Here is a 24,316-nt window from a genome sequence, read left to right as displayed (position 1 = left end):
GAATAGAAAAAGAGATGAGGGCGGAGAGACGGTGATATAGGAATATAATAATATGTGTTTGATGTTTCGGTGTGGACCAACCAAGGCGGCCGAAGCTGTGTTCACCGATGACCCAAAAATGAATTGGTGTAGAAAACAAGAGAAACACGGATTGGGAAGGATTAGAAAGATGACGGGATTAATTGATGGGAGTGGACAATTATGGTGGATAACAGAGTAATAATGGTGGAGAGATCATAGTGAATATGTCCCCCAAAATAAGCATGATAACTCGTCAAATCACCATCAATGTCATTGCCATCCCATCATCATTTATCGTTGTCATCATCGCGATAGTGATAAGGAGGGGGGTGGGATGGTGGGGTAGTCACGGGATCAGCAACATAAGCAACTCACCTGACTTGGATAGTTTCAGTTGTAGTGAGGAAACTGGGGGAAAGAGGAAAAAGAACCAAGATGAGGGAAACAATGCTAATATAATAAATAATAACTCGCTCGGCAAAACACTTGAGCTCATCCAGCGTTCTCCGAATCTTTCCAAGGCGGTGGTGGGGCTCTCTGTCCTTTAGACCGTCTGCCGTCATTCTCTCCAGCGAGATCTTCCGGAGTCCCTCGGGCTGAGGCGGAAGTATGTGTTTATGCTCCTAGAGTACCTTGCTACCTTTACTCTGAGTAGACTCGAGAATGCTATTGTGTAATGACCCGGATGGAGGATATGCTCCGGTCCATCACGTGTGAGTATCCGGCTCATTGTTGCTATACTGCGTTTACTTGCTCCATCTATGGCCAGCACAGTACATAAACCAAGAGTACAGTCCCTCCGTAGAGATACTTAGTTCTAGACTCTGCTCCTTGATCGCTTCAAGCAGCAATTGGCAGTTCTGTGCATCAACGACAGGCATTCCAATGCCTGTCATAGCCGAATCGCTCTCGGTATCTCCTGCCTGCCACAAAGCTAACAGCGCTTCCTATGTAATTGCTGTCTCCAAGGCACCATGCATGTAGTAAGAATGAAGGACAGAGAACGGTTCTTCAGGCCTTGCTTTCACTTGCTGGTCGACTATCCGCATCACCTTGAGGATAGATTGAATAACTCCGCACTGGACAGCACACACGTAAAATGATCTGCTAGCCTTCAATACTAGTCCAGTACAGCCCATGACCAATCGGGACGTTCCCTCTTATATCGAGATGATCGAGACTGGCATAAGAGGTATAGGTACCCCGATACACATGCAGCAGGCGGTACTAACCAGCAGAATTCCACTGCTCGAACCTTCTAACGTAATCCACAAGCGAGCCGCCCACCTCCCACATTTCAACGCGCATTCAATTCAAATAATCACTATACCATCAAAAATGCCTCCTAAGTCAAAAAATTCAATTGAACAAGAGGGGATGATCCTACTTGCTATGTCAATCATTCAGAAAAAGGAAATCACCAATATCCGTGAAGCTGCACGTCTCTACAATATAGCTCGTACAACTCTACGTGATCGATTAAAAGGCAGTTCTTATCGCGCTGAGCAATGTGGCAACGGCCATAAACTGACCCAAAAATGAAAAGCAATCACTTGCACAATAGATTCTTTATAGGATCGACGTGGAGCAACTCCCTGACCGGCTCATGTTCAAGATATGGCCAATATTCTGCTTTCCAAGCATGGAGATACCAATATCAAGACTGTTGGTGTTAATTGGGCCACAAACTTTATCAGAGCTAGAACCCGGTTCTCTCGACCTTATAATAATCAGCGTGCTAAGTATGAAGACCCTCAAATCATCAAAGAATGGTTTGATCGGGTGCAAATTACTATCATGCAACATGGGATCGCGCTTGAAGATATCTACAATTTTGTTGATGAGACAGGATATGCAATGGGTCTAGTAGCTACTGCCAAGGTGGTTACTAGAGCTGAGATGATTGGCCAGCCCTTTATTGTTCAGCCAGGAATTCGGGAATGGGTCACATCTATTGAGTGTATTAACTCTACAAGATGGGGTCTACCACCATGCTTATCTTCAAAGGGAAGGTCCATATGGAAAGATGGTATCAAGATGAGGGCTTGCCAAAGGACTGGAGGACTGGAGGATTGAAGTCAGTGATAATGGATGGACAACCGATCAGATTGGACTACGATGGCTTCAAAAGACCTTCATTCCAGCTACAAATGGTCGAATGACTGGAAAACACTGCCTCCTGATTCTTGATGACCATGGAAGCCATTTAACGCCTCGATTTGATGAAATAACTAACGTATTTGGTAAGCGAGCGGGCCAGCCCCCCATATGCAGTATTTAACTGCATTTATTCCAACCAAAACACCATTTAATTAAGAAAACTAGCTAATTACATCTATCCGGACATGCATTTCTTCTATGTCCCTGATTTTCACATAAACCACACTTCGGCAAAGCTCTCGTACGTGGCTGTAAAGGTGGCGAAGGCTGTCTCGGCCGGGAGGTTGCTGGAGCTATCGGGGCCTCAATCGGGGCCTTAATCAGCTCATGAGCCTCTGAAACTGAGAGGCCGTCATCACAAGGTATCTGCCTTTTAGGCCGCATGTGCTTTTGCTTCTGCTTCTCATTGGCAGCGCGTAATTCGTTGCTTTCCTTTGCTGAAATTATAGCGTTTTGTATTGCAAGTTGGCAGATTTTTACTAGCTGATCAAGTGCACGATCTGTTGGGCTTGGTGGGCTTCGTGAGTCGTCGTTTTCCTTTGCTAAAATTGTAGCGCCTTGTATCGCAAGTTGGCAGCCTTTCGCTAGCTGATCAAGTGCACGATCTGTTGGGTTTGGTGGGCTTCGTGAGCGCTTTCTAAGTAGTGTTTTAATTGATGAAGCTTGTCGACGTAGTTGCTTAAGGGTCTGAGGAATTTTTGGTGTGAAATTGCGGCTTGATTCGCTACCCCGGCTTACCGGGGGGGTTGGTGCACAAAGATGGATATTTAGCTTTGAAAAGCACTCTGTCAGGGTCGAACGGTACTAAACTAGCTGCTGCAAAGCTATTTCTGATCGTCTCAGGTTTGAATGCTTCGAATCGTGCGTGTGGGTAAGCCTCAAGGAAGTCTAACTTGTCGATATGGTTGATCCCAAGACGCATTTTGGTTTCAACAAGCCGGCAATATGATCGCTTTAACACCGCAAAACAGCCGATATCAAGTGGTTGTAAAAGATGTGATGAATGTGCAGGCATACAGATTGGGATGATATCATTTTGGCTGCAAATTTCATCAAATTTCGGTGTCAAATGACTACCATGGCCGTCGAGGATCAAGAGTCGATGTTTCCGTTTCGTACGAGTCATGGTTGATGGAATAAAGAGCTTTTGAAGCCACCGAAGTCTGATTTCATCAGAAGTCCATCCATTTGGGCTAACTTCAAAGCGCCAATCACCCGGGAGGTCATCAAACCAAGCCTCAGTAAAGACCTCGCCTTTGAATATAATACATGGAGGCAAGGCCCACCCCGAGGCATTTGTACACTCAATGGATGTAACCCATTCACGATTTCCAGGTTGTAAAAGTGATCGCCGACTATAGTATTCAGACCTTGTTACTACTTTTGCAGTAGCAGTCAAACCCATTGCAAAGCCAATCTCATCAAAATTATAGATATCATCAGGGTCGATGCCATATTGAAGTATCGTACGTTGCACGCAATCAAACCACTGATGGATGATTATTGGGTCTTCACACTCAGCACGCTCGTAATTATAGTGCCTTGAGAATCGGGTTGCAAGCTCCGGGTGCCTTTTTACATAGTTGAAGACCCAATTCTCGCCCACTGTCTGAACCGGGGTAGATCCACGCGTAGCAAGTAGTAGATCCGCCATTTCTCGTACAATAGCAGGTCGGGGGGCTGCTCCACGGGAATCCATTGAGAGTATCCATTTTTTAAGCGTTTCCTCTTCTGTTTGTGTCAATTTATGGTTATTGGCACGCGCTTCGCCTCGGTTTTGGTGGCCGTGTAATCGATCTTGGAGAGTTGTACGAGGCACATTGAACCGACGTGCTGCTTCGCGTATAGAAGGAATTTCGTTCTTTTTAATAACCTGGATAGCTGATAAGATCCTACCCTCTTGCTCTATTAAATTCCTAGAGCTTCGAGAGCGAGTTGGTGGCATGGTGGGTGGTTGAATAATTAGAGTCTAATTAACTGACGCGCTTCGCGTTGGGTGGCCGGCTCGCTTGTGTGGCCGGCCCGCTTGTGGATTACTGTTAATTTAACTACTTTATTGCCTTAGTATCCAGGCATTAACACGTGATACCTCATCCATGGATCAGGTGACTTCATTGGGCGCGGCCGTGAGCTCCTCGACAGCTATCCAGCTTGTCGCAGTTGATAGTCACAGATACACCCAAACGATACCCCGTATTTCTACCCTTCTATCAGCTCAACCAACGCCATCCTTCAACCAGCTTGGGCTGTAATTCAACTATATCTTTTTGTTTTTGTCTTCCGCCTAAACCGTCCCTACCTACCTCCACCATGGCTGATCCGGAGAGAAACCAAGCACTCGAAGACTACAAGAAGAGTTTACTAGAGCTCCGCGAATGGGAGGCGAAACTCAAGACGCTCCGTCTAGGTATCAAGGATTTGCAGAGGGAGTTTGACGTTTCTGAAGAGAACATCAAAGCCCTGCAAAGTGTTGGCCAGATCATCGGAGAAGTGTTGAAGCAACTGGATGAGGAACGATGTATGTTTATCGTCTTGGTGATATCATTCTTGAAGTTTCTTTTCAGGCTGCTGTTTTTGCTATAAGTTACGTGCATGGCTAACGGTCCATTCAGTTATCGTCAAGGCATCATCCGGACCCCGTTATGTCGTCGGTTGCCGTTCCAAGGTCGACAAGGCCAAGCTCAGACAAGGAACCCGTGTCGCTCTCGATATGACAACACTTACGATTATGCGCATGCTGCCGCGCGAGGTTGACCCGATGGTGTACAACATGTCTCTGGAGGACCCAGGCCAAATCAACTTTGCAGGAATCGGTGGCTTGAACGATCAGATCAGAGAGCTGCGAGAAGTGATTGAACTGCCTTTGAAGAACCCTGAACTCTTCCAGAGAGTAGGTATCAAGTCACCTAAGGGTGTACTACTCTATGGGCCGCCAGGAACCGGAAAGACATTGTTGGCGCGGGCAGTGGCAAGTTCGTTGGAGACCAACTTCCTGAAGGGTATGCTCACTCTGTCTGTCCCAAAAAGAATATGTTGGTTGCTAACATATTATGTCTCAAATAGTCGTGTCTTCCGCTATCGTCGACAAGTATATTGGTGAATCCGCACGGTTAATAAGAGAAATGTTCGGTTATGCCAAGGAACACGAGCCTTGTATTATCTTCATGGACGAAATCGACGCTATCGGTGGTAGACGATTCTCGGAGGGTACCTCTGCAGACCGTGAAATTCAACGAACACTGATGGAACTTCTGAACCAGTTGGATGGTTTCGACTATCTGGGAAAGACCAAGATCATTATGGCCACCAACCGACCCGATACTCTTGACCCTGCTCTTCTGCGTGCGGGTCGTCTGGACCGGAAAATTGAGATTCCGCTGCCCAACGAGGTCGGCCGTCTGGAGATTTTGAAGATTCATGCCAGCTCGACCAAGATGGAAGGCGACATTGACTTTGAAAGTGTTGTGAAGATGAGTGACGGACTCAACGGAGCCGATCTTCGCAACGTCGTTACAGAAGCGTATGTCCATTGTTCCCTACTGCTATCTATATGAACTGGTTTAAATTAACGTTGGATACAGTGGCTTGTTTGCGATCAAAGACTATCGGGAGGCGATCAGCCAGGACGACTTCAACAGAGCCGTCCGCAAGGTCGCTGAAGCAAAGAAGTTGGAAGGGAAACTGGAGTACCAGAAGCTGTAGATCGGCATTATCTTTATTGCATGCCTTCGTTCTTCTTACAAATGATCATGTCCTAGTATCTCTATCATATATCACTGAAAAATGTTAATGTCAAACCGAACATAACCAGCATTGATATCCAAGCCATCGTAGAGTTGCACAGTAGATCTGCTGGTTGGTAGCATTTTCTACACGTGGAAATCATCCCCAATGTATGATCTATGATATCGTCAAATTCTTATCAGTATCAGTTGGTTCTGGTGTTACCACTCCTACTATGTAGCATTCCCTCTGCCGTCCGTAGATCTGCAACTAATGCCAAGAGCCTCCGATCCCTCTCCGCGGAGGTTCGAGACAGTTGGCCACAGCAGTCCAGGCCTCGTTAATATTCATTTTCTTTTCTCCATATTCCCACCTGGAAGGAGAGGGACTGGTCGTTCCAGAGACTGGACGGCTTGTGAGTGGTTATCTCGGATGTCGCATTGGTTGGTCAAGTACCCATCCCGAGTCTGGTCCCAGTATTCTAGAATCGCCGACAGTTTTGCTTTGTGGAATCTAAAAAGAAAACGATCCGAACTTGTCTGCGATCTTCCGGAAATTCGAAAACGATGCACATGATTCACGACCGGCATCATTGATTGCAAAGAACGTGGAGTACTTATTGCGATTCTTTCTTTCTAGAGGGACGAGAGCACGAAGCAACAAGAGATACAACGACAGCAGCAACAATGTCCTACTCATTCCCTCAGGCGACTCCCTCCTTCCCCTCCCAACACCCCTACGGCGACAACTACTGGCGCGCAGCGAGCCGCAGTCCTAATGGCAGATTACCAGGTTACGGTCTCTCAGGACAGCCCACCGGCCTACCGAGCCCAAACCGCCTAAGCCCATTCCTCAATAACAATCGCGCAACCCTCCCGCTGTACAAAGACAAGCCATACTTCGCTCCCAAGCGCACGGGGCCGAGGAGTAGACGGCGCAAGGCTCTATACGGTGGGATAGCTCTCTTTATCTTGATGGTCCTGTGGTATTGTTTGTCTGGGCCGACATGGAATGGCAGAGTCAAGACGCCTGATTCAGCAAAGGGAGCGGAGCTTTGGGAGTGGGTGCAAGGTTTGGAGAAGGAGGGATCAGACAAGAGTGGGAAGCAGAAGAATGTCGATTGGGATGCCCGGAGGGAGAGGGTTAGAGATGCGTTTATTGTGAGCTGGGATGGGTATGAAAAGTATGGATGGGGTGAGTTTCTTTAAACAGTGGTATCTTGGCTGGATGGGTATTGACGTTGGTTTAGGCTTCGACGAGTTTTCGCCGATTGCCAAAAAGGGAACACATATGATCCCGGGTGGATTGGGGTATATCATCGTCGATGCACTGGATACGATGATGATAATGAACCTCACATCGCGAGTTCAGCACGCACGCGACTGGATTCAGAACTCGCTGCACTATGACCAAGATAGTCAGGTGAACACGTTCGAGACGACCATTCGCATCTTGGGCGGTCTCTTGTCAGCGCACTACATATCAACAAAATACCCGAATCTAGCCCCAATCTCTGATGACGATACTGGCTCGCCTGGAGAGGACTTGTATATCGAGAAGGCGGCGGACCTCGCGGATCGGTTGCTGGGAGCGTTTGATTCTCAGTCCGGCGTGCCATTTGCGGGAGTGAATCTCAACACATCGGAGGGTGTGGTGTCACAGCTCAACGGCGGAGCTTCTTCGACAGCGGAGGCGACTGCGTTGCAGCTTGAGTTCAAGTACCTTGCTAAGTTGACAGGCGAGTCGGAATACTGGCAGGTGGCAGAGAAAGTGATGCAAGTTGTTGACAACCAGAAGGTGGAAGATGGTCTGGTACCGGCCTACATTCACCCAGATGGCAAATTCCGAGGTGAAAGTATCAGTGTGGGAAACCGGGGAGATTCATATTATGGTACGTCCTCGTTTGTTACTTTCATTTAGTTCTTTGACTAATTGTACTTCGTACAGAATATCTCATCAAGCAGTACCTGCAAACATCGGAGCTCATCTACAAGGACATGTGGGACCAGTCTTTGATGGGCATTCGCAAGCATCTTGTCACGTACAGTCAACAGGCACAACTGACAATATTGGGCGAACGACCGGACGGACTTCGTGGCTCGTTAATTCCCAAAATGGATCACCCGACGTGCTTCCTTCCGGGAACAATAGCTCTGGGAGTGACGGGGGGTTTGCCATTGTCTGACGCGAAGAAATCTCCAGAATGGTCACGACGACAAGACGAGGAGATGCTGCTGGCTCAAGAACTCATGAAGACATGCTGGGCAACGTACTTGACCACAAAGACGGGATTAGCGCCGGAGATTGCATCTTTCGCAACGGACCAACCTCCAAAGACAATGACCGATATGTACCCTCCTTCATTGCCTCTGAAGTCGGTATCCCAGTCGCTCGATACGGAAGACAAGTCACAATCGGGTTGGCGAGCGGACATCCAGCTCCAGAACATGGAACTGTATAATCTGCAACGACCAGAGACAATCGAATCACTTTTCTACATCTACCGAATTACTGGAGACGAAACCTACCGGGAGTGGGGATGGGAGATATTCAAGTCCTTCATGAAGCATACTCCAGTAGTCGAATACGACAACCACTACCGCTTTACTTCTCAACACAAACGCAGCGATGGCACTGCATCGTCATCGCCATCGTCGGGACGTATTGTGGGATTCACATCGCTGGACAATGCGAATATCGTCCCTCCCCTTCGACGAGATAACATGGAGGGATGCTGGTTGTCGGAGACACTCAAGTACTTCTATCTCTTATTCTCAGATAGAGAGTTCATTCCTCTCGAGGACCATGTGTTTAACACCGAAGCGCATCCGTTCCCGCGGTTCCAGCCTAGTGGGGAGTTGAGGACTGGGTGGAAGCGACAGGAGCGGTGAATTGTGTTTATATGTTCAAAAAGAATTTGTCCATGGGATGTATATAAGATTGTCCATTTGCTTAAAATAATACATATAACTTTTACCTTGTACCCGTTTCTTCACTGGTGAATGAATAAGTGAGTTCCGCAAAGCCTTCCTCTGAGTTTCAACTCCATCTCTCCGTCTCTTCTCAGAATCAAACTTCACCTTCGATTCTCATCAACTCGGAACAACCCATCAACCACCTAAAAATGTTGTTCTTATGGCGCGCTATGAATTCTATCTGCTTTGATCTAGAACTATATCTTGTTAAACCAGCTAATAGCATACAAAGGAGGCTCTACTTTTACGAAGAATACGTACCCTACCCACAAAAACCTCGAGAAGAGACCGCTACATAGTTTCAACCGAGAAGGCACAGTCAAAGCCCGTTGGTAAGTCGAGGTTCTGAGAAGCAAATTAGCAATTGCTAACGGAATTCCCAGAACACAAAAGAACCGAGATAAAGCCATACCACTGAAATGCCATACAACGTCAGACGCGCTGGGTATAAAACATGAATATGCCAACATTGATATCAAAGCTTTTGAAGTAGTTGTGCGGTACAAGCAAACAGCCGGTACAGCAGTATGGGACAAATGCCATTCATTCTGGGCTGGACAACATCCAGACACGATCTGGTGTGCATATGCTCCCGGGGGAAATGTGCTGTCTATAAATATCAGATGAAGCCCTTACGCTTAGAGCATTGTTGCTGGGACCGCACATCACAAGGCATTTCACATAGTGCCATTTGCATCTAAAGTGGTGAAAGCAAAACTTGGTACATAGCGTGGGGAAAAGCGGGAATCAGATCTATTAAAACAGGACAACTGGCGGCTGGCGTATCTGAGTTGACATTAAGACCATCTGTATTTATGATGTTCGTCACAGCGAAATTTACTCCTGCGCCTCGGAATACCAGGTTTTAAGAACGCGTTCTGAGAATGGAGGAGTGATTTAGGTGTCCATACGACGCTCAATTTGCTCCGTAATAAGTCGAGGATGTTGCGACAGAAGATCACATATTTGTCGATCATGTCTCCATCAAAATGCCCGACGTCTCACAGGGCCCATTACCCATTGGATTGTACTATTTGCAAACAGAACATTTGCACGAGATTCTTGAAGAAGCGAGCTCCTTTGAAGTCACAGCATCTATCAGCCGCGGTATCTGGGAATAATCCACTATTTACCCTATACCATATTTTGCGTACGCGGGTTGAGGTGAACCAGCGATGCAATATTTGGTTGAAGGTGATCAGATGCAGGGTTTATCAGCCATTATATCCAAGTAAGAGGACAAGTCATTGTCAAATTGGCATACCGGACCACAAGTAAAGATCACATTTACCTATCCGCAATCCCAATATGGGATGTGTGCAGAGGTTTTAGTTGAAACCCATGGAGCTGCATTGCTGATGGCATTGAGTTGCGAATTCAGTTCCGAAGGAAACAGTCGAACGACAGATACGTTGCAAGGATTACCTTGGAAACCACATCATCCTTCGCATGAAGGGTCAACTAGCATGCGAAATGCACGCACATATCCTGGCACGGATACGTAAAGGGCGAGACTATTCTTGACGGAAATAGACCCAGGGAGAAAGCCAATACATGGGAAAAGAAGCACCAAAAGTATCGTTTTCAGGAATAATTGACATCCAAGAGAAATAGTAGCACCAACAGCTATATTGTCGAATGATCAACGGGCAAATTGCACTGAGATGATGAGTTCCGCTCGGTGCCCGAGGTCGATATCCGAGCCTTTCGAATTTATAACGCGAAATAGTGAATTTCGATGAAGATAGCTAACGGCTCAGAGAGTGTGCCAAAACAAGACATAAGCATATTCAAATGCCGGGAATCAGAAAAAAAAAAGGAAATTGTATTTCAATCTCGTTACTAACAGATATCGCGCAAATTTCTCATGAACTGGTAATCAATTTTCCCTTTCTGCAGAAGTATCGGGATCTGGCTAAGCAGGCTTATTTTCGGATGACTGCGTGCGAGGAGGGAAGATAATGTAGCTTGATATACTAGATATTAAACATTTCTGTATAGCAAAGATTTTCCAAAAAAAAATTCTCTAACTATATATATCCTGGTGACTTGAATGTCTCATTCCTCGCTAAGCCGCTAGCTATAACGTTTCGTAGCTGCCTCCACATTCAGTCTTCAGTCATTTTCTTGAGGAACGGCTTTATGCGGTCATCTATACGATATATGAGCTCACGAACAAAAGAAAAAAGAAGATCCATTCTGGATATTCTTTGAAGAGGATGGATCTGATTGGGAATGCCATCCGAGTTCTCTTGATGGAAAGCTGCGCGGCGAAGCAAACGATAACAGCAAAACTCCGGACCGAATGAATTTACTCTTTCTTCTTATCGGACTGGAATCGACGTGTCCGAGCCTGCAACATCTGCACTCGTTCCTCAAGGGTCATGTTGATTTGATTGCCCATTGGAACCAGACATTTGGCCAGATGCATGTAATCCTTCTGCAACAGCTTAACGGTGATGAATATGTAGTCAATGTTGCGGAATACCAAAGCCCCCTCTTCTGCGTAGCGACCCTTCTGTTTGGTAAAGGCCACTGGGTGGCCTCTCCAGTGTCGATGGGGATTCAAGTGATGCGAAGTATGGTAGCCATCGTTGAACGAGAAACGATTGCTCTATATGGAATCAGTGTAAGATTACGAGTCTTATTGAATCAAGCGACTTACTGGAACATCAATCAATGTAATACTGGAGAGGAAGTCCGAGTAAGGATCCTTCGGATCGATGAAGGCATGCTGGCCCCAGTTCCCCACCATGAGACCTACTCGCATGACCGTCAGTGGGAGGATTAACGTGAAGAGCGTTGCACGAGAGTTGCCATAGTTGTAGAGTAGATAAATCATTGTATAATTGCTCAGTTCCCAGAAGGCAGCCCTGGCGGCATGCTTGGTCTGCCCTTTTCTCGCGAAGTATAGTGGAAGGTCGAACCATATCAGGAAGAAGAACCGGCCGACATAACAAGAGAAGTCAAAGACACTGTCACGATCATACCACATAGTCGTACTCAAATCATTGGGACCGTTACCCTCGACATGATGGTGCTTGATGTGATGGTAGTAGTAAGAATTCCATGTGTGTCCGAGAAGAGGGTCCAACAAGTAGGGAAAGAGCACGTCGAACAGGTAATATTTAGGCGACAAGACTCCGTTCATATGGATGTGCTGATGCTTCATCAACGTAAAAGCTCCACAATACCAGAGCTGGAGGATCCAATGCAAAATGCCATGAGTCCACGAGAAGTGGTAGTGCAGCAGAAGAGCGCTGGGTACCAGGGTCGTGAAATACAAAATGAGATGGGTCAACATGACCACATCAGTCTTGAAGCGTACAATGCCTTGAGCCCAGCTAATGTATGGTTGGAGTACATATTTTTGCACAACAGAAGGCAGTCTTGCTTGGAGCACAGACATGTCCCATGATTGGAATACGGTGGGATCGAAGCTAGGATGTGAGATATCATTGAGGTCTTCCAACTTTTGGATTGTCTCCTGGGTTGTGAGCTTGTCTCGTCCAGACACGGCACCTTAATGTATGTTAGCCGCTTACTGCATTAAGAACTCGGGCAGGGGAACATGCATGCCTTGAAGGTTGGCATCGTCAAGGATATTGTCGATAACAAGATGGTCCGGAAGAGTCAATTGGGGATCTATGAAAGTAGCAGGATCCATATTGGGCATAAAAATGGACCATCAGGTCTCAACGTGTTCTTTGATTGAAAAGCCGTCGTCGTTGGTTGTCCAATTTAACCACCAACAGACTCGGACACTACTACTACTAGCGCGTTAATATACCACGTGACCAGAAACAGTACTTGTTAGTGAGAATCGAGCGGATAAATAGTCGGTCCGAACAGCGAGGCCAGGAGATTCTTATATAGGCCAGCGCATACGCACATATAGGTAGTCAAGCACTCATCTACTCGCGTACGTGTATATAGGCGAGAATATATCGTTCACTTCATCTGAAAAGAGTAACCCATCATACCGGCCTCGTACAATCTCGGATAATCAACTTCTCCGGTTCCCTGAGCCCACTTCATTGAGCACCTATCATGTCACGTGTATCTTCACCGCCCTCATTCAGACAGTCTGGCCAGCCATCAGCGGCCTGGGGTTGCCGTCAATAATGGTGATAGACTCTGTATAGGGGCTGAGCCCGGTGTGGCCATGTAGGTGGATGGGTGGACGGGATATCCCCGGATTAAATGAGAGAATGGTCCTTCAGGGGAAGGCATGCGGTCCTTATAGATATCGGCGTGGAGTCATGGATGAATATATTCGGCAGATACCCAACATTTCGGCTCCCGATCATCCTAAAACTGAGAATAGGAATGGAAGAGTTTGGACTTGGGGGTTACTCACGGTGATTTCGTTTGACGTATAGGCAGCTGACATAGGGCCTGCTCGGTAAAAGGCAGCCCTGGTCGATTAGTTGAGCATCGATTGGACTGCCAAAATTTAGTGCTTATGTCTGTCTACAGAACGCATTCACGACCCTGAAGAACATCGTACAAAACAAAACTTTCTTCTGCAACCAGTCAGACAAGCCAGCCGTAATGATGAAAAGAGACTTCGCGTCTATTGGGGGTTGTGCAAGCCCAACGACACTGTATGGTAGGACATGTGCAAGCACGAAGGCCCTTCCACAGAATCCAAAGTCTATATCAATGTCCCGTTCCTTAGAACGGTTTTCAGACTTTAAACTGAAAAAAGCAGATACTACACATAATCTAAGCCTGGAGAAGGGAAAAAGAAAAAGAAAATCACTTTTGACGCAGGCGAGGAGAGGTATTTATACTCGAGGCAGAGGCGTTAGTGGTTAGCGAGGAAGTAAGTTACTCATTGGCCAAGGCGGACATGGACGAGGTTGGCTCATGATGATATCGTTATTTGGAGATTATGCCTTCAGTTCCTGGCAATAATCATATCAGAAGGATGACTTCCGAATCATGCAGCATAGGCTTTATTCCGCGCTATTGGTGATAGAACTGCGTCTGAAACACTTGTCATGCAGACACAGCCCAATCAGAATGTTGCTATAGATAGGTTTGTCTTCTCAGCTCCGGTATATCCACGAATTTCGATCGATCCTAGACGGTATTAGGCTCCTGGAGCAAGTAAGAGCAGGCCTGCTACATAAGGGAATGGATCTTTGTAGGAACTTTCATGCCGTTCCTAAATCTGCCTCACTACAGTATGCAAACCATGCTTCGATCCTCCCTTATGGCGCTTGTTGCCTTGTTCCTTGATCCCTGCTAGCTCACCAGAGGCCCGAGAAAGCGCTTTCCCATTTGACAATAAACCTCACTTAGATGAAGGTTTGCGGCACTTGCATTCCTTCTCAACCAGGAACTCCGATTCGCGCTCGCGGAATCCCCTTCCACGACAGCGCCCACAATCCAAGTATTCAGAGAAAAGTCCTGTTCCTTCACAGACATCACATTCTGTGCGTATAATTTCCGAGTCGTAATCCTCATAGTGGCCATTCCCATGACAAAATTCACACTTCGGATCAGGAGCTTTATCGGGGCCCTGGGAATTGTCGGAGGCATTCGAGGGCATTTTATCTCTCTCTATTTCTTTCATTATCAGTATACTGTCTCTTTGATCTATGGAGTGGTCTAACATACAATTCAGTTCGAATAGGAAGAAGTCTGGTTTCTTGGTTGTGAAACTGGGACAGTCCCTGGAAATGACCGGCAAGATAGTAATTGGTTCTTACCAGTGAAAGGAGGAATAAATAGAATTATATGACGGTATTTATACTCCTTGGTCTACATTGCACTTCTCTCTATAGCAAACAACTTACGACAACTTGAAGCAAAAAGAAACCATGATAATAGGGTGGTATTAACGCATGCAGGACATGGTTCGCACATGGTTGGACCATTAATAGCAAGCCATTGTTTGCTTTGCTGACGCTTTAGAATTGGGTCAGCCTCATTGTCCATAATATAGATAATCGTCAAGCGACGGGCGTCTAAAAATCCCAGCTGACATGACAGGTTACACATCATGTCATGTGACAACTGATGATAGTCTTCGGTCATCTCCTCTCGCTTCTTCTCTTCTCATATCCCCTGTTTCTCTCGCTTATTAGCAGAAAGCAACGGAGTCAACTGACCGCGAGACCGAATGCTCAGAATGTCTGCCTACGCGGGTATTGGTCCATGCCTTGGCGCATTTAGTTCCAAGAACCGACAACGTGGACAAATGCGACTTTATATTTCAGCGCATCTGCAAGCACCAGTGGCATTGCGACTTTGAGCCTGGAAAAGTACACCGCTGGGCTACATATAATCATGCATTTGCTATTGCTAATCGGCGCTGCTTCTTCCTAATCGATGTGGGCAAATCTGATAACGATGATGATGTGCCTGTCATCTGCTACGAGTAAACAGGAGAGCCTCTGTAAAAACTTTGATTCATTTTGGTAATGCTCTGGCTTATCTAACATCAACTGTACAGGGTTTTGATGCCACAATTACTGCAAGATCCGAAGATGCAGGCCAAACTTAGAAGAAGACTTGCCATTTACATGGCGACCACGTAAACGCAAAAGGCCTCAAAGACGCAGAATTATAAAACCAAAGCTTTACAGTGAAGATACATTTCCAATGGGGACTTGGAGCATATGAGGGGACACCCGGAGGACCTACGATGGCTCAAGATCCATGTTAGGCCGGTATTCTGCCGAGGTTTGCGTCTGTAGCCAATCCTCGAGATCTCAAGGTGCTCCAGATACTGAAGAACTCATCTCTACGCCTACTACCCTGAGACCGCTCTCTCGATCCTGTGCGCTGGAGCCTGGGACCTGGATTCGGATAAAGATATACAGATGATATTTTATAGAAATGGTGTGGGGCGAGGTGAGACTTCCCAATGATTCAATGCCTTCTCAGATACATGCCGCTGAGATCATCATAGATGTTTTTGCGTCATATATTCGATGTACGTACAAAATTACTACCGTAACCCAATGGAAGTCATTAAACTTCGAGCAACCCGACCAAATAGGCATTGAAACCATAATTTTTGTACTACACAGAACCAGCAGAAGACTCAAATCATAACCCAATTTGATCTGGAGATCACATTCACAACACACGATGCTGTGACATATACACCCATTAAAAACCCTCCAGTCCCGCCGGACCGGCACAGTGTGCATGAAGGCCTTAGGAGTGCTTATCGACCGCATACCTACTCTGTCCGGCTGGAAAAGGACATATCTAGAAGACCGATGAGAACACAGAGGCCCTTGTGTATTCGCAGTCGTATGTGTATCGGCTGGTTTTTAACAAGTCATCATGTCCACTACGGTATGAAACGGATCCGGAAGGAGCGCCTGAGTCACTGTGTCTGGCGCTTGCAAAGTACAGGGAGCTTAGTAGGCCGTTGTCAGTGCCCAGTGAGGCCAAATCAACCTAGGACATAATCAAAAAGCAGTTTTTTTCTGGTCAAGTTGAAGAATCATCCAAAGACAGGATGTGTACTTCTGGTCGGCCAGCAGATGGGTCACGTCATCTGGAAGCTCCTTTTCTTCGACATATTCCCGTATGGCTCTGAGTCAGGGTTGCTATCTGCACGAATCGAACGCCACACACTATTTGCTAATGAAACCTCTCCAGTTTCAATAAAATATTGAATAATTTCAAGAAAAATTCTGGTTATCATCACCCCTGCCTCTGGCTCTTGCTCAAGTCTGTCAACGGAAAAATTCTTATAACTGGTGGCGCCGAGGGTGGGATCAAGAATGAGCTTCTTTTCTTGAGGATTATTCCATCCTAAAGGGTCTGGTGAATGTACAAGGCTCTTAGTCTTTTCCATGACTTGCTGTTGCCGTTCTGAGAAGCCCAGCTCAGATTCACCTTGACTTTTGACAAGGCATATTGCTATTTTAGCCAAATAGTCTCAATGTGCTCTCCATTTCTTTAGATAGGATTAAGGTCAACAGCCCTGTTGACCTTCCACAAGGCGAATCACACGAAAACGAGTGACTTTTTGGTCTTTTGGAAATTCTGGAAAACAGTGACAAATCTTACATGAGCTTCTTGACGATGTTTTTGGAGGCGCCTGTTTGGATGGTATAAAATTTGCTGTTGGTTGGGTATTGGAAGCATCACACTAACGCTTTCCTCCTGAAGTGACAGCGTTATGGCATGGTCGAGCTTTATGGATTCGTTTTCAGTTTCACCGGCTTCAAGAGTATGGACTGGCTCTTTGCCCTTCTCTTCCCGTGTCTGATCCTCAGTCGATAATTCATCCGCTTGTAAAGACAGCGCGATCGCTCGTTGCAGCTCTTCCACCACGGTCGACATCACTATCATTAACAGCGATGTTGGTATCTTCCTTCGTATTCCCTGGATAATCCTCCCCTCCATTATACACCAGAAAACACAGGTTGCGCGCTGACGTATATGCTGAATAACGCATTACTCGATGCCGTGAGATTCTGGACAGTTCCTGTCCTAGTGCGGGGTTACAATAGCTAAAAATCGGAGATTTGCTGTCATCGACAAGGATGGGCCACGGTTTCGGTCAATAAAATGACTGAAGATTGGCTGGATGCGCTAGGTAGTGGATGAGAACTTGCTAGGTATATATAAGGAAAGGCAAAAAAATTCTATAACCTAGAGCTAATCGGAAGGCTGAATTTGTTTTTAAACAGCCTCAGCAACTACTTATATAGTAAACTGCATTAGTTTTGCGTTATTATCGCGGCGGTTGAGTATTGGTGGTGTTTTTTTTACCATGACCCAGTTGGATAATCTGATGCAATCAAGGCCAAGTAACTCAAAACTAGCTTTGTGACAAATCTATGCCCGAACATCAACATAGTCTGGATATGAGGATATAAGGCTAGACAATTGGGAGGCCAAGAAAAACATCATCACACGTAAAGGATGCAAAGAGTATCTCAATCCGACAAGCTAGTACTGATACTCTCACAACCAGCATCATACTGAACATCCTAGGGCCCATTTATTCGCAGCCCACGCCTTACGCAGGAACTCAAGTGTCTTCCAAAAAGACTCATGATTACCGCCGAAAACAGCAAAGCACGTGTCAGCCACATTCCGGAGGACACCGGATTCCACGCTGCCAGGGTATTAAATTAGGTCTTGGAGGATGATAGCACAAGGGTGGATGGCATTGAGGTGAGTGAGTATCCAGCAATATCGGTTATAATCAGGGTCTGTGACATGGCTGAGAAAATTGGTGATGTATTGCTTGCAGGCATCTAGGGCTTTTTGCCTGGAGATCTAGGGCCAGCGTGCGGATCGTAGGTATGGTTGATGGAATATGGATAGCACTTTGGAACAGGTCATGCGTTGGTTGATTGCTACGAACTTCTCACGCATAATTGGTTGCGAAAATTTGAGTCTGCTATCTCGGCTGAACAGAATCTTGTAACTTCCTCATCAAGCTGAAGGGAGTCATCTCATCGTGGTCCGTGGACGCCGTACAAATTTTCAAGATCTTTGAGAGCAGTAAGTTGGCTCTGGCTATCGTGCATAGAAGGCACGCCCCGCCCCTCGCACTCGGGCCTCTCAAGAGCATAAGAATAAGAGCGGTTGTGATCAAGGCATTGTTGACAGTGTAGTCGTGACTGGTTACACTTGATCTTCTTGTTTGGCACGAGTGACATGCTGGGACCTGTCGGTTTCGGGAAAGCCGTGGTTAATCGACATTGAGACGATGTGATGAGGCCATGGCTAATGCAGCTGACATAGTGGACTTTTGCAATAGTTTAAAGGGAACAAAGGAAAAGAAAAAAATACCAATGACTAATCTCCCGCCCCTGAAGAATGCGACGTTATAAACAGCTCGACCCCTATTTCTTGATTCTGTCGTCTTTCTATCGCAGAATCGAGGTTGAAATGGCTGGTATACTAGAAGACGTCGCAATCATTGGTGCGGGAGTTGGCGTAAGTGCTTCATGCTTTGTTGCTTCCAGTACCTGACCTTTCTGTATACTAGGGCGCTGCTTTGGCTATTGCCTTACACCAAAGATCCATTCCATGTCGCATCTACGAGGCTAGAAGTGAAGATGCTCAGGCAATTGGCAGTGGAGTGACCCTAGGTCCAAATGGCTGTCAGGTACTCGACAAACTCGGTCTCTTAAAGCAAGTCGCTTTGCGGTGTTTCCGTTCAGAGCTGCACGAGTTAAAGGATGCTGAAGGCAACACTACCGGCAATTGCAACCCTGTCACAGAGCAGCTTTATGGGTATAAGAATCATCGCCTTTACCGCCAAGCTTTGATCGAAGAGATGAAAGTGAAGCTAAAGGAGTGCGAGGTCCCTGTTGAGTACAATGCCAGATTTCAAAAGGTAGTCGACGAAGCAGACGACTGTGTTACATTCCTGATCAATGGCAGGCTGGAACGAGCCACCCTGCTTGTTGGGTCTGATGGTATCAACTCGGCTGTCCGCAAGCATGTTACCTCGGAGCTACCTGAGTATATGGGCCTGGCATCCGTCTACGGCCATGTGCTAACAGACAGAGTTCCGTGGCCTAGCAAAAGCTTCAACAAGAACGCTACTATCCAGGACAGTCCTGGAGCACTGTTCATGGCCCCTGAGGTACCCGACGGCTCTAAGCTGATGGTCGGCAGACAATTTGCCCACCCCCCACTTGACCGTGCAAATTGGGAAGCTTTAGCAAAGGACAAGGACAAACTCTGTGCCCTGATCTGCAAGGACTATGACAAATGGCACCCCCTGGCCCAGTCCATTCTGGACCAGGTAGAGATAGAAAGAAACGGACTGCTGCTCTGGTCTTACCATTACATGCCAAAGTTAGCACGCTGGTCCTCCCCCACCGGACGCGTCATTATCATTGGCGATGCAGCACACGCTATACCACCCTCTTCAGGTCAGGGCGTCAACCAAGCGTTTGAAGACTCTCATACGCTCGCTGTGTTGTTGAGTTCATTATCACCGAAGATGAACTTGAACGAGGCAATGGACTTCTGGCATGGCTTGCGTCAGAAACGCATCGATAGGATCATGGAAATGACCGATGCAACTAACAGGAAAAGACTCCCGGCTGGTCAGCGATCTGTCTGTGGGAAAACGGATGGGGATCAGGATCAGCTCCTGGGGAACCCGATGAAGTGGCTCTTCGTGCCCACGACGGAGGATGATATTGCGACCTGGATTAGTTCTCGTATTTAGCCTTGAGCCGCCGGATGTATCTAAAAATGAAAACCATGCTTTCATAAATCACTATTGCTCTTTCCACCGAGTCCAAGTGCAGAATTCTATAAGATGCGGGACCCAGATACGGTGTAAAGAATCAAAAATAGAAACGGGTCTGTTCCTGAAGATACCACCAGTAAATGAAATAATGATAATAACAATAGCAAGAATAACAACAAAATAAAAATTACCCACCCCGAGACTCAGGGTTGTATTACGCCGAGTAACTTCCCTTTTTGGGGTATTGCCTATCCTTCCGCGGCCGAAAGACTTTCTCTTTTTTGAAGCAGACCTGATGATGTACATAGGTCACTAAGCAGAAAGCCCGAATGCCGATGCAGAAACAGCGGGGGAAATTCTTGGAGAAAGGGTGCTAGATATGTTGCTAGCCCCAGTGGGATTCCGGTCAATGTGTATTGAATCGGTTTTGAGCAGGAATATATTGGTGTCTACCGAGACTGGTATGTGAATCGTGGTGTTCAGGGGGATGGGTGTGTTTTGGTTCGCATGGAAGGCAAAGATGGCGTTTCCGGACTGTGAACACAAGTTGATGCATGTGCTTGACCATATTTTGCCCAGGTATGAGCTGTAAGGCCTGACAGTGCTACCCATTGCATGATATCTGGTAACCCGCTTCAATTTTGTTTTGAGACTTTGTACAGCACTACTACTGCTAAGTAATACAAGTACTACTAATAAAGCTCAGTGGATAGCAAAATCCATTCGCACAGATTCAAAGCTATATCCTTTTATTTCTCAACCTGGGCTCGAGCAGAGCGCTTGGATCAAGAATACAGGCTAATAGGGTAAAATCAACCATGATTTGTGCAATTTGACAAGCCAGTGTTACACCCAATTGGGCGTACAATTACAGCAATAAACATTGAGGATTCAGTGCTGACACAGCGTGTCATTTCTGTAATGAAGAAGAGCTGAGATGGTAATATCTCCCCTCGCATCCTCTCCAGCTTAACGGCTCTTGAATCGCTCAACTTGACAGTTTTCTTCAGAGACGATAAAATGGCATAAGACACTTTCAAAGCTTGACCATACAAGATGACCAGCCTAGTGAGTTCTTTTGAAAATTTTAGATTTACAAGTTCTCAATTTGACCCTTTTTCTAACCGCTAGAGCCCCCCATCGGACCCCCTCCCAAGCAAACCCAAGCAATTCATCGCCGATCGAGCTGTTTTCTGTTCCTGCTTGAGAATGGCGAGAGCTATATTTTCAGACCAGAACGTGTAGAAATCCTAGCTTATGAACAAACCGCATATGAACCTCAAGCTGAACTGGAAGTATATAAGAAATCTAAGTGCCTTCAGGGAAGATACATCCCTGTGTGCTATGGGATTGCAACACATGATCGCCGGGCAGGGTTGCTGTTAGAGGACTGTGGCCAAAAAGCTCTTCAGCACCCTCCCTCCGAATGAGAATGAGAAGTTCATTCTCTACCTGCGAGCTATGTGTGCTATGGAGAGGTGCCTGGCTGTAGGACTTGTGTACCAGGACGTTGACTTTCGGAACCTCGTCTACAGCCCTGACACCTTGCAAGTGAGGATAATTGATATTGAACCCTCACAACACCCAACTAAGCCACAGGATGTATGGGTACTCATGTAATTGAACCTTTCTGGTTATTTTAGGGACCAGAAAGACTAGCGCTTTCGCTGGGGATTGTTCCACATAATTGTCATTCTGATGGAATGTCCATGGGACCTGTCTCTATACCTTCTTATCCTACATTATCCTGCTTGGTCGAGAAGAAAATACTTGGATGATTCACACGTATGATAGATATTATCTTATTTGACTTCATGATAGATATTATCTTCAAAACTAATAATTGGCAAATGTTGAATTTGCTCTCCAGCCTTCCGATACGCCATTTTCCTTAAAAACGTTCCTAATGTTCCTTACAGCTGCAAGAAGAGCAGGTATTCTGTTTGAGTACAAGTACAGGTACTATACGTTATGAGTGCGATTTCAATATCGAATTGGGTTCGTATTAATATCTCCTGCTTGCTCTGGCTAGAATCGAGAATTTGATCATCTTAGGGCTTAGGGATATCCATAATACGATGCAAAAAAAAAAAAGATCTTCGTTTGCTTAGCGGCGAGTATCTTAGAAGAAATTGAAGTACGGGACAGACCTTCGTACAAGTACAACGGACTAGGGCTGTATACTACATCAAGTGATATTTCGTTATATTTTTTTTGCTGTTTGAAAACAAATACATACGACCATAGGGTGTGGAAAACAGGGCTTCCCGTCCGCTCAGCCGTACTTAAGCCACACGCCGGCCGGTTAGTAGTTGGGTGGGTGACCACCAGCGAATCCCAGCTGTTGTATGTTTTTTTTTTCTCTCTTTGTCTAGAGCTCCCTCTAGAGCGAGAGACTATATTCTTTCTTTTATACATGGAAGAACGTTGCCGAATAAAACTTTATTGAGTGAGTGATAGTCAGGTGCTCCGTATATACAGTCATTTATATACCCATTTACGTCCGCTCAGCCGTACTTAAGCCACACGCCGGCCGGTTAGTAGTTGGGTGGGTGACCACCAGCGAATCCCAGCTGTTGTATGTTTTTTTTTTCTCTCTTTGTCTAGAGCTCCCTCTAGAGCGAGAGACTATATTCTTTCTTTTATACATGGAAGAACGTTGCCGAATAAAACTTTATTGAGTGAGTGATAGTCAGGTGCTCCGTATATACAGTCATTTATATACCCGTGATTTACCTACGCAACGAAGCCTCAACCAACTTCTGATACCCATTAACAGCCTCTTCGAGGTCGGCAATAGTGAGGGCTTCGTGATCACCGTGAGCAACGAAGATAGTCCCCGGTCCATACAGGTACCGCTTAACCTGCTTTCCATCCCGGTTAGGATGGACAACCAGATTCGGTACATCAGTACCATAGTTCACTGTAATGACCTCGAATCCCTCAACATCCGTATCCATATCTTGAGGAGAGTAGGCTTCCAGGCGTGCCCCGAAGTCCGGGTAGACATTCTCGTCATCACCGGTAGCATTACTAATCGCGCGACGGATTATTTCCCGTGCCTCATCGGGGGTCCCCGCTGCCAGACGGACGGCGACATCCGCGCGGGCAGCGGCGGGGACAACGTTCGTAGCGACACCACCCTCAACACGACCAATGTTGACAGTAGTCTTGCCGTACTTCTCGCTAGACGGAAGCCCACCCTTCTCAAAGGGGATGGACTCGCCTAGTTGATCGACGCGTAGCAGCGCAGGAAGAATAGCAGAAACGGCACTCTGCCCGAGCCACGGATACCCCGAATGCGCAGCTTGACCTTTAGCAATGATCTCAAAACCCAGCATACCCTTGTGCCCCGCGACAAGGGACAGCTCGGTGGGTTCCCCGAAGATATAAGTGTGGTAGGGTGATGGGGAAGGGTTAAAGGAAGGTGATTTGGAGAAGGCCTGCATGCCATTTCCGCCGACTTCTTCGCCAACTACAAAGAGGAGGCCTATGGGAGCCGAAGGGTCATGCTTGAGTATGTCGAGGGCGGCGAAGACCTGGGCGGCGACACTGCCTTTGGCGTCTACGGAGCCGCGGCCGGCAATGCGGATGTTCTTTTTGTCATTGCTATTGGTGCTGTCGATGCGGGAGAGAGAGTATGGGATGAAAGGCGGGACAGTGTCGATATGTGATGTGAGGAGGATCTCAGGGTGTGAGCGAGAAGTTGGATAGGCGAGGATATTGAACCGGTCGTCGCCAACCGGTTGCTTGGTAACAGTGAAATCCCGTTCCTCAAGGAAATCCACAATAAACTCGCCCACGTACGATTCGTTACCAGAGATAGATTCTATCTGGACGAGATCACGATGGAAGGAAAGAAACGGAGAAGCATTGATAATATCGTCAAGGGAGCCCATGACGCCGCTGTTGTCGCTGCTACTGCTTGAACTGAGCGCTGATTGTAGTTGAATATGAGGAGAGGCCGCAGTAAGGCTGGCCAAGCAGACAACTGGCACGTGGAATCTCATTTTGGGTGGATGTGGCCGTGGTTGGAGCAGTGATGTTTCCCTTTTGGGATGAGATGAGGTTGGAGTGAAGTCATTGTCACGTGACTAACTCTATCTTGCATCCGAGGGTATGGAGAACGTACAGGGTAAGTACAAATATGTGGGCGGGGTCGCGAGTACTCTACAGAGCTCGTCAAAGAATCGGTATAGAGCACGGTGAATTAACCGAGAGAATCCCGCATTGC

At 46.7% G+C, this 24,316-nt stretch overlaps 6 protein-coding genes across 6 annotated transcripts; 4 read left to right on the top strand and 2 right to left on the bottom strand.

The window, feature by feature from the left end:
* Positions 1 to 1,638: 1,638 nt before the first annotated feature.
* Positions 1,639 to 2,097, top strand: ACHE_11177A (uncharacterized protein; the record flags this gene model as incomplete). Its single annotated transcript, XM_043275717.1, has 1 exon — positions 1,639 to 2,097. One exon carries the CDS (start codon positions 1,639 to 1,641, stop codon positions 2,095 to 2,097), a length of 459 nt encoding a protein of 152 aa, XP_043132297.1.
* Positions 2,098 to 4,491: 2,394 nt separating this feature from the next.
* rpt4 (proteasome regulatory particle base subunit RPT4) lies at positions 4,492 to 5,883 on the top strand (the record flags this gene model as incomplete). The annotated part of the gene is made up of 4 exons (XM_043275716.1): positions 4,492 to 4,699; positions 4,794 to 5,180; positions 5,245 to 5,701; positions 5,763 to 5,883. The coding sequence occupies 4 exons, from the start codon at positions 4,492 to 4,494 to the stop codon at positions 5,881 to 5,883; spliced, it is 1,173 nt and encodes a 390-aa protein (XP_043132296.1).
* Positions 5,884 to 6,590: 707 nt separating this feature from the next.
* On the top strand, positions 6,591 to 8,795 carry MNS1 (glycoside hydrolase family 47 protein; the record flags this gene model as incomplete). The annotated part of the gene is made up of 3 exons (XM_043275715.1): positions 6,591 to 7,098; positions 7,154 to 7,795; positions 7,852 to 8,795. The coding sequence occupies 3 exons, from the start codon at positions 6,591 to 6,593 to the stop codon at positions 8,793 to 8,795; spliced, it is 2,094 nt and encodes a 697-aa protein (XP_043132295.1).
* Positions 8,796 to 11,190: 2,395 nt separating this feature from the next.
* On the bottom strand, positions 11,191 to 12,555 carry ACHE_11174S (uncharacterized protein; the record flags this gene model as incomplete). The annotated part of the gene is made up of 3 exons (XM_043275714.1): positions 11,191 to 11,493; positions 11,545 to 12,401; positions 12,459 to 12,555. The coding sequence occupies 3 exons, from the start codon at positions 12,553 to 12,555 to the stop codon at positions 11,191 to 11,193; spliced, it is 1,257 nt and encodes a 418-aa protein (XP_043132294.1).
* A 6,134-nt stretch (positions 12,556 to 18,689) lies between these two features.
* On the top strand, positions 18,690 to 20,058 carry ACHE_11173A (FAD-dependent oxidoreductase; the record flags this gene model as incomplete). Its single annotated transcript, XM_043275713.1, has 2 exons — positions 18,690 to 18,809; positions 18,862 to 20,058. 2 exons carry the CDS (start codon positions 18,690 to 18,692, stop codon positions 20,056 to 20,058), a joined length of 1,317 nt encoding a protein of 438 aa, XP_043132293.1.
* A 2,756-nt stretch (positions 20,059 to 22,814) lies between these two features.
* ACHE_11172S (M20 family metallopeptidase) lies at positions 22,815 to 24,092 on the bottom strand (the record flags this gene model as incomplete). Its single annotated transcript, XM_043275712.1, has 1 exon — positions 22,815 to 24,092. The coding sequence occupies one exon, from the start codon at positions 24,090 to 24,092 to the stop codon at positions 22,815 to 22,817; it is 1,278 nt and encodes a 425-aa protein (XP_043132292.1).
* Between the last annotated feature and the right edge of the window lie 224 nt (positions 24,093 to 24,316).

The sequence above is a fragment of the Aspergillus chevalieri genome, chromosome 1 (genome assembly GCF_016861735.1).
Source record: "Aspergillus chevalieri M1 DNA, chromosome 1, nearly complete sequence".
NCBI lineage: Eukaryota > Fungi > Ascomycota > Eurotiomycetes > Eurotiales > Aspergillaceae > Aspergillus > Aspergillus chevalieri.
This window is presented reverse-complemented; position numbering and strand designations above follow the sequence as displayed.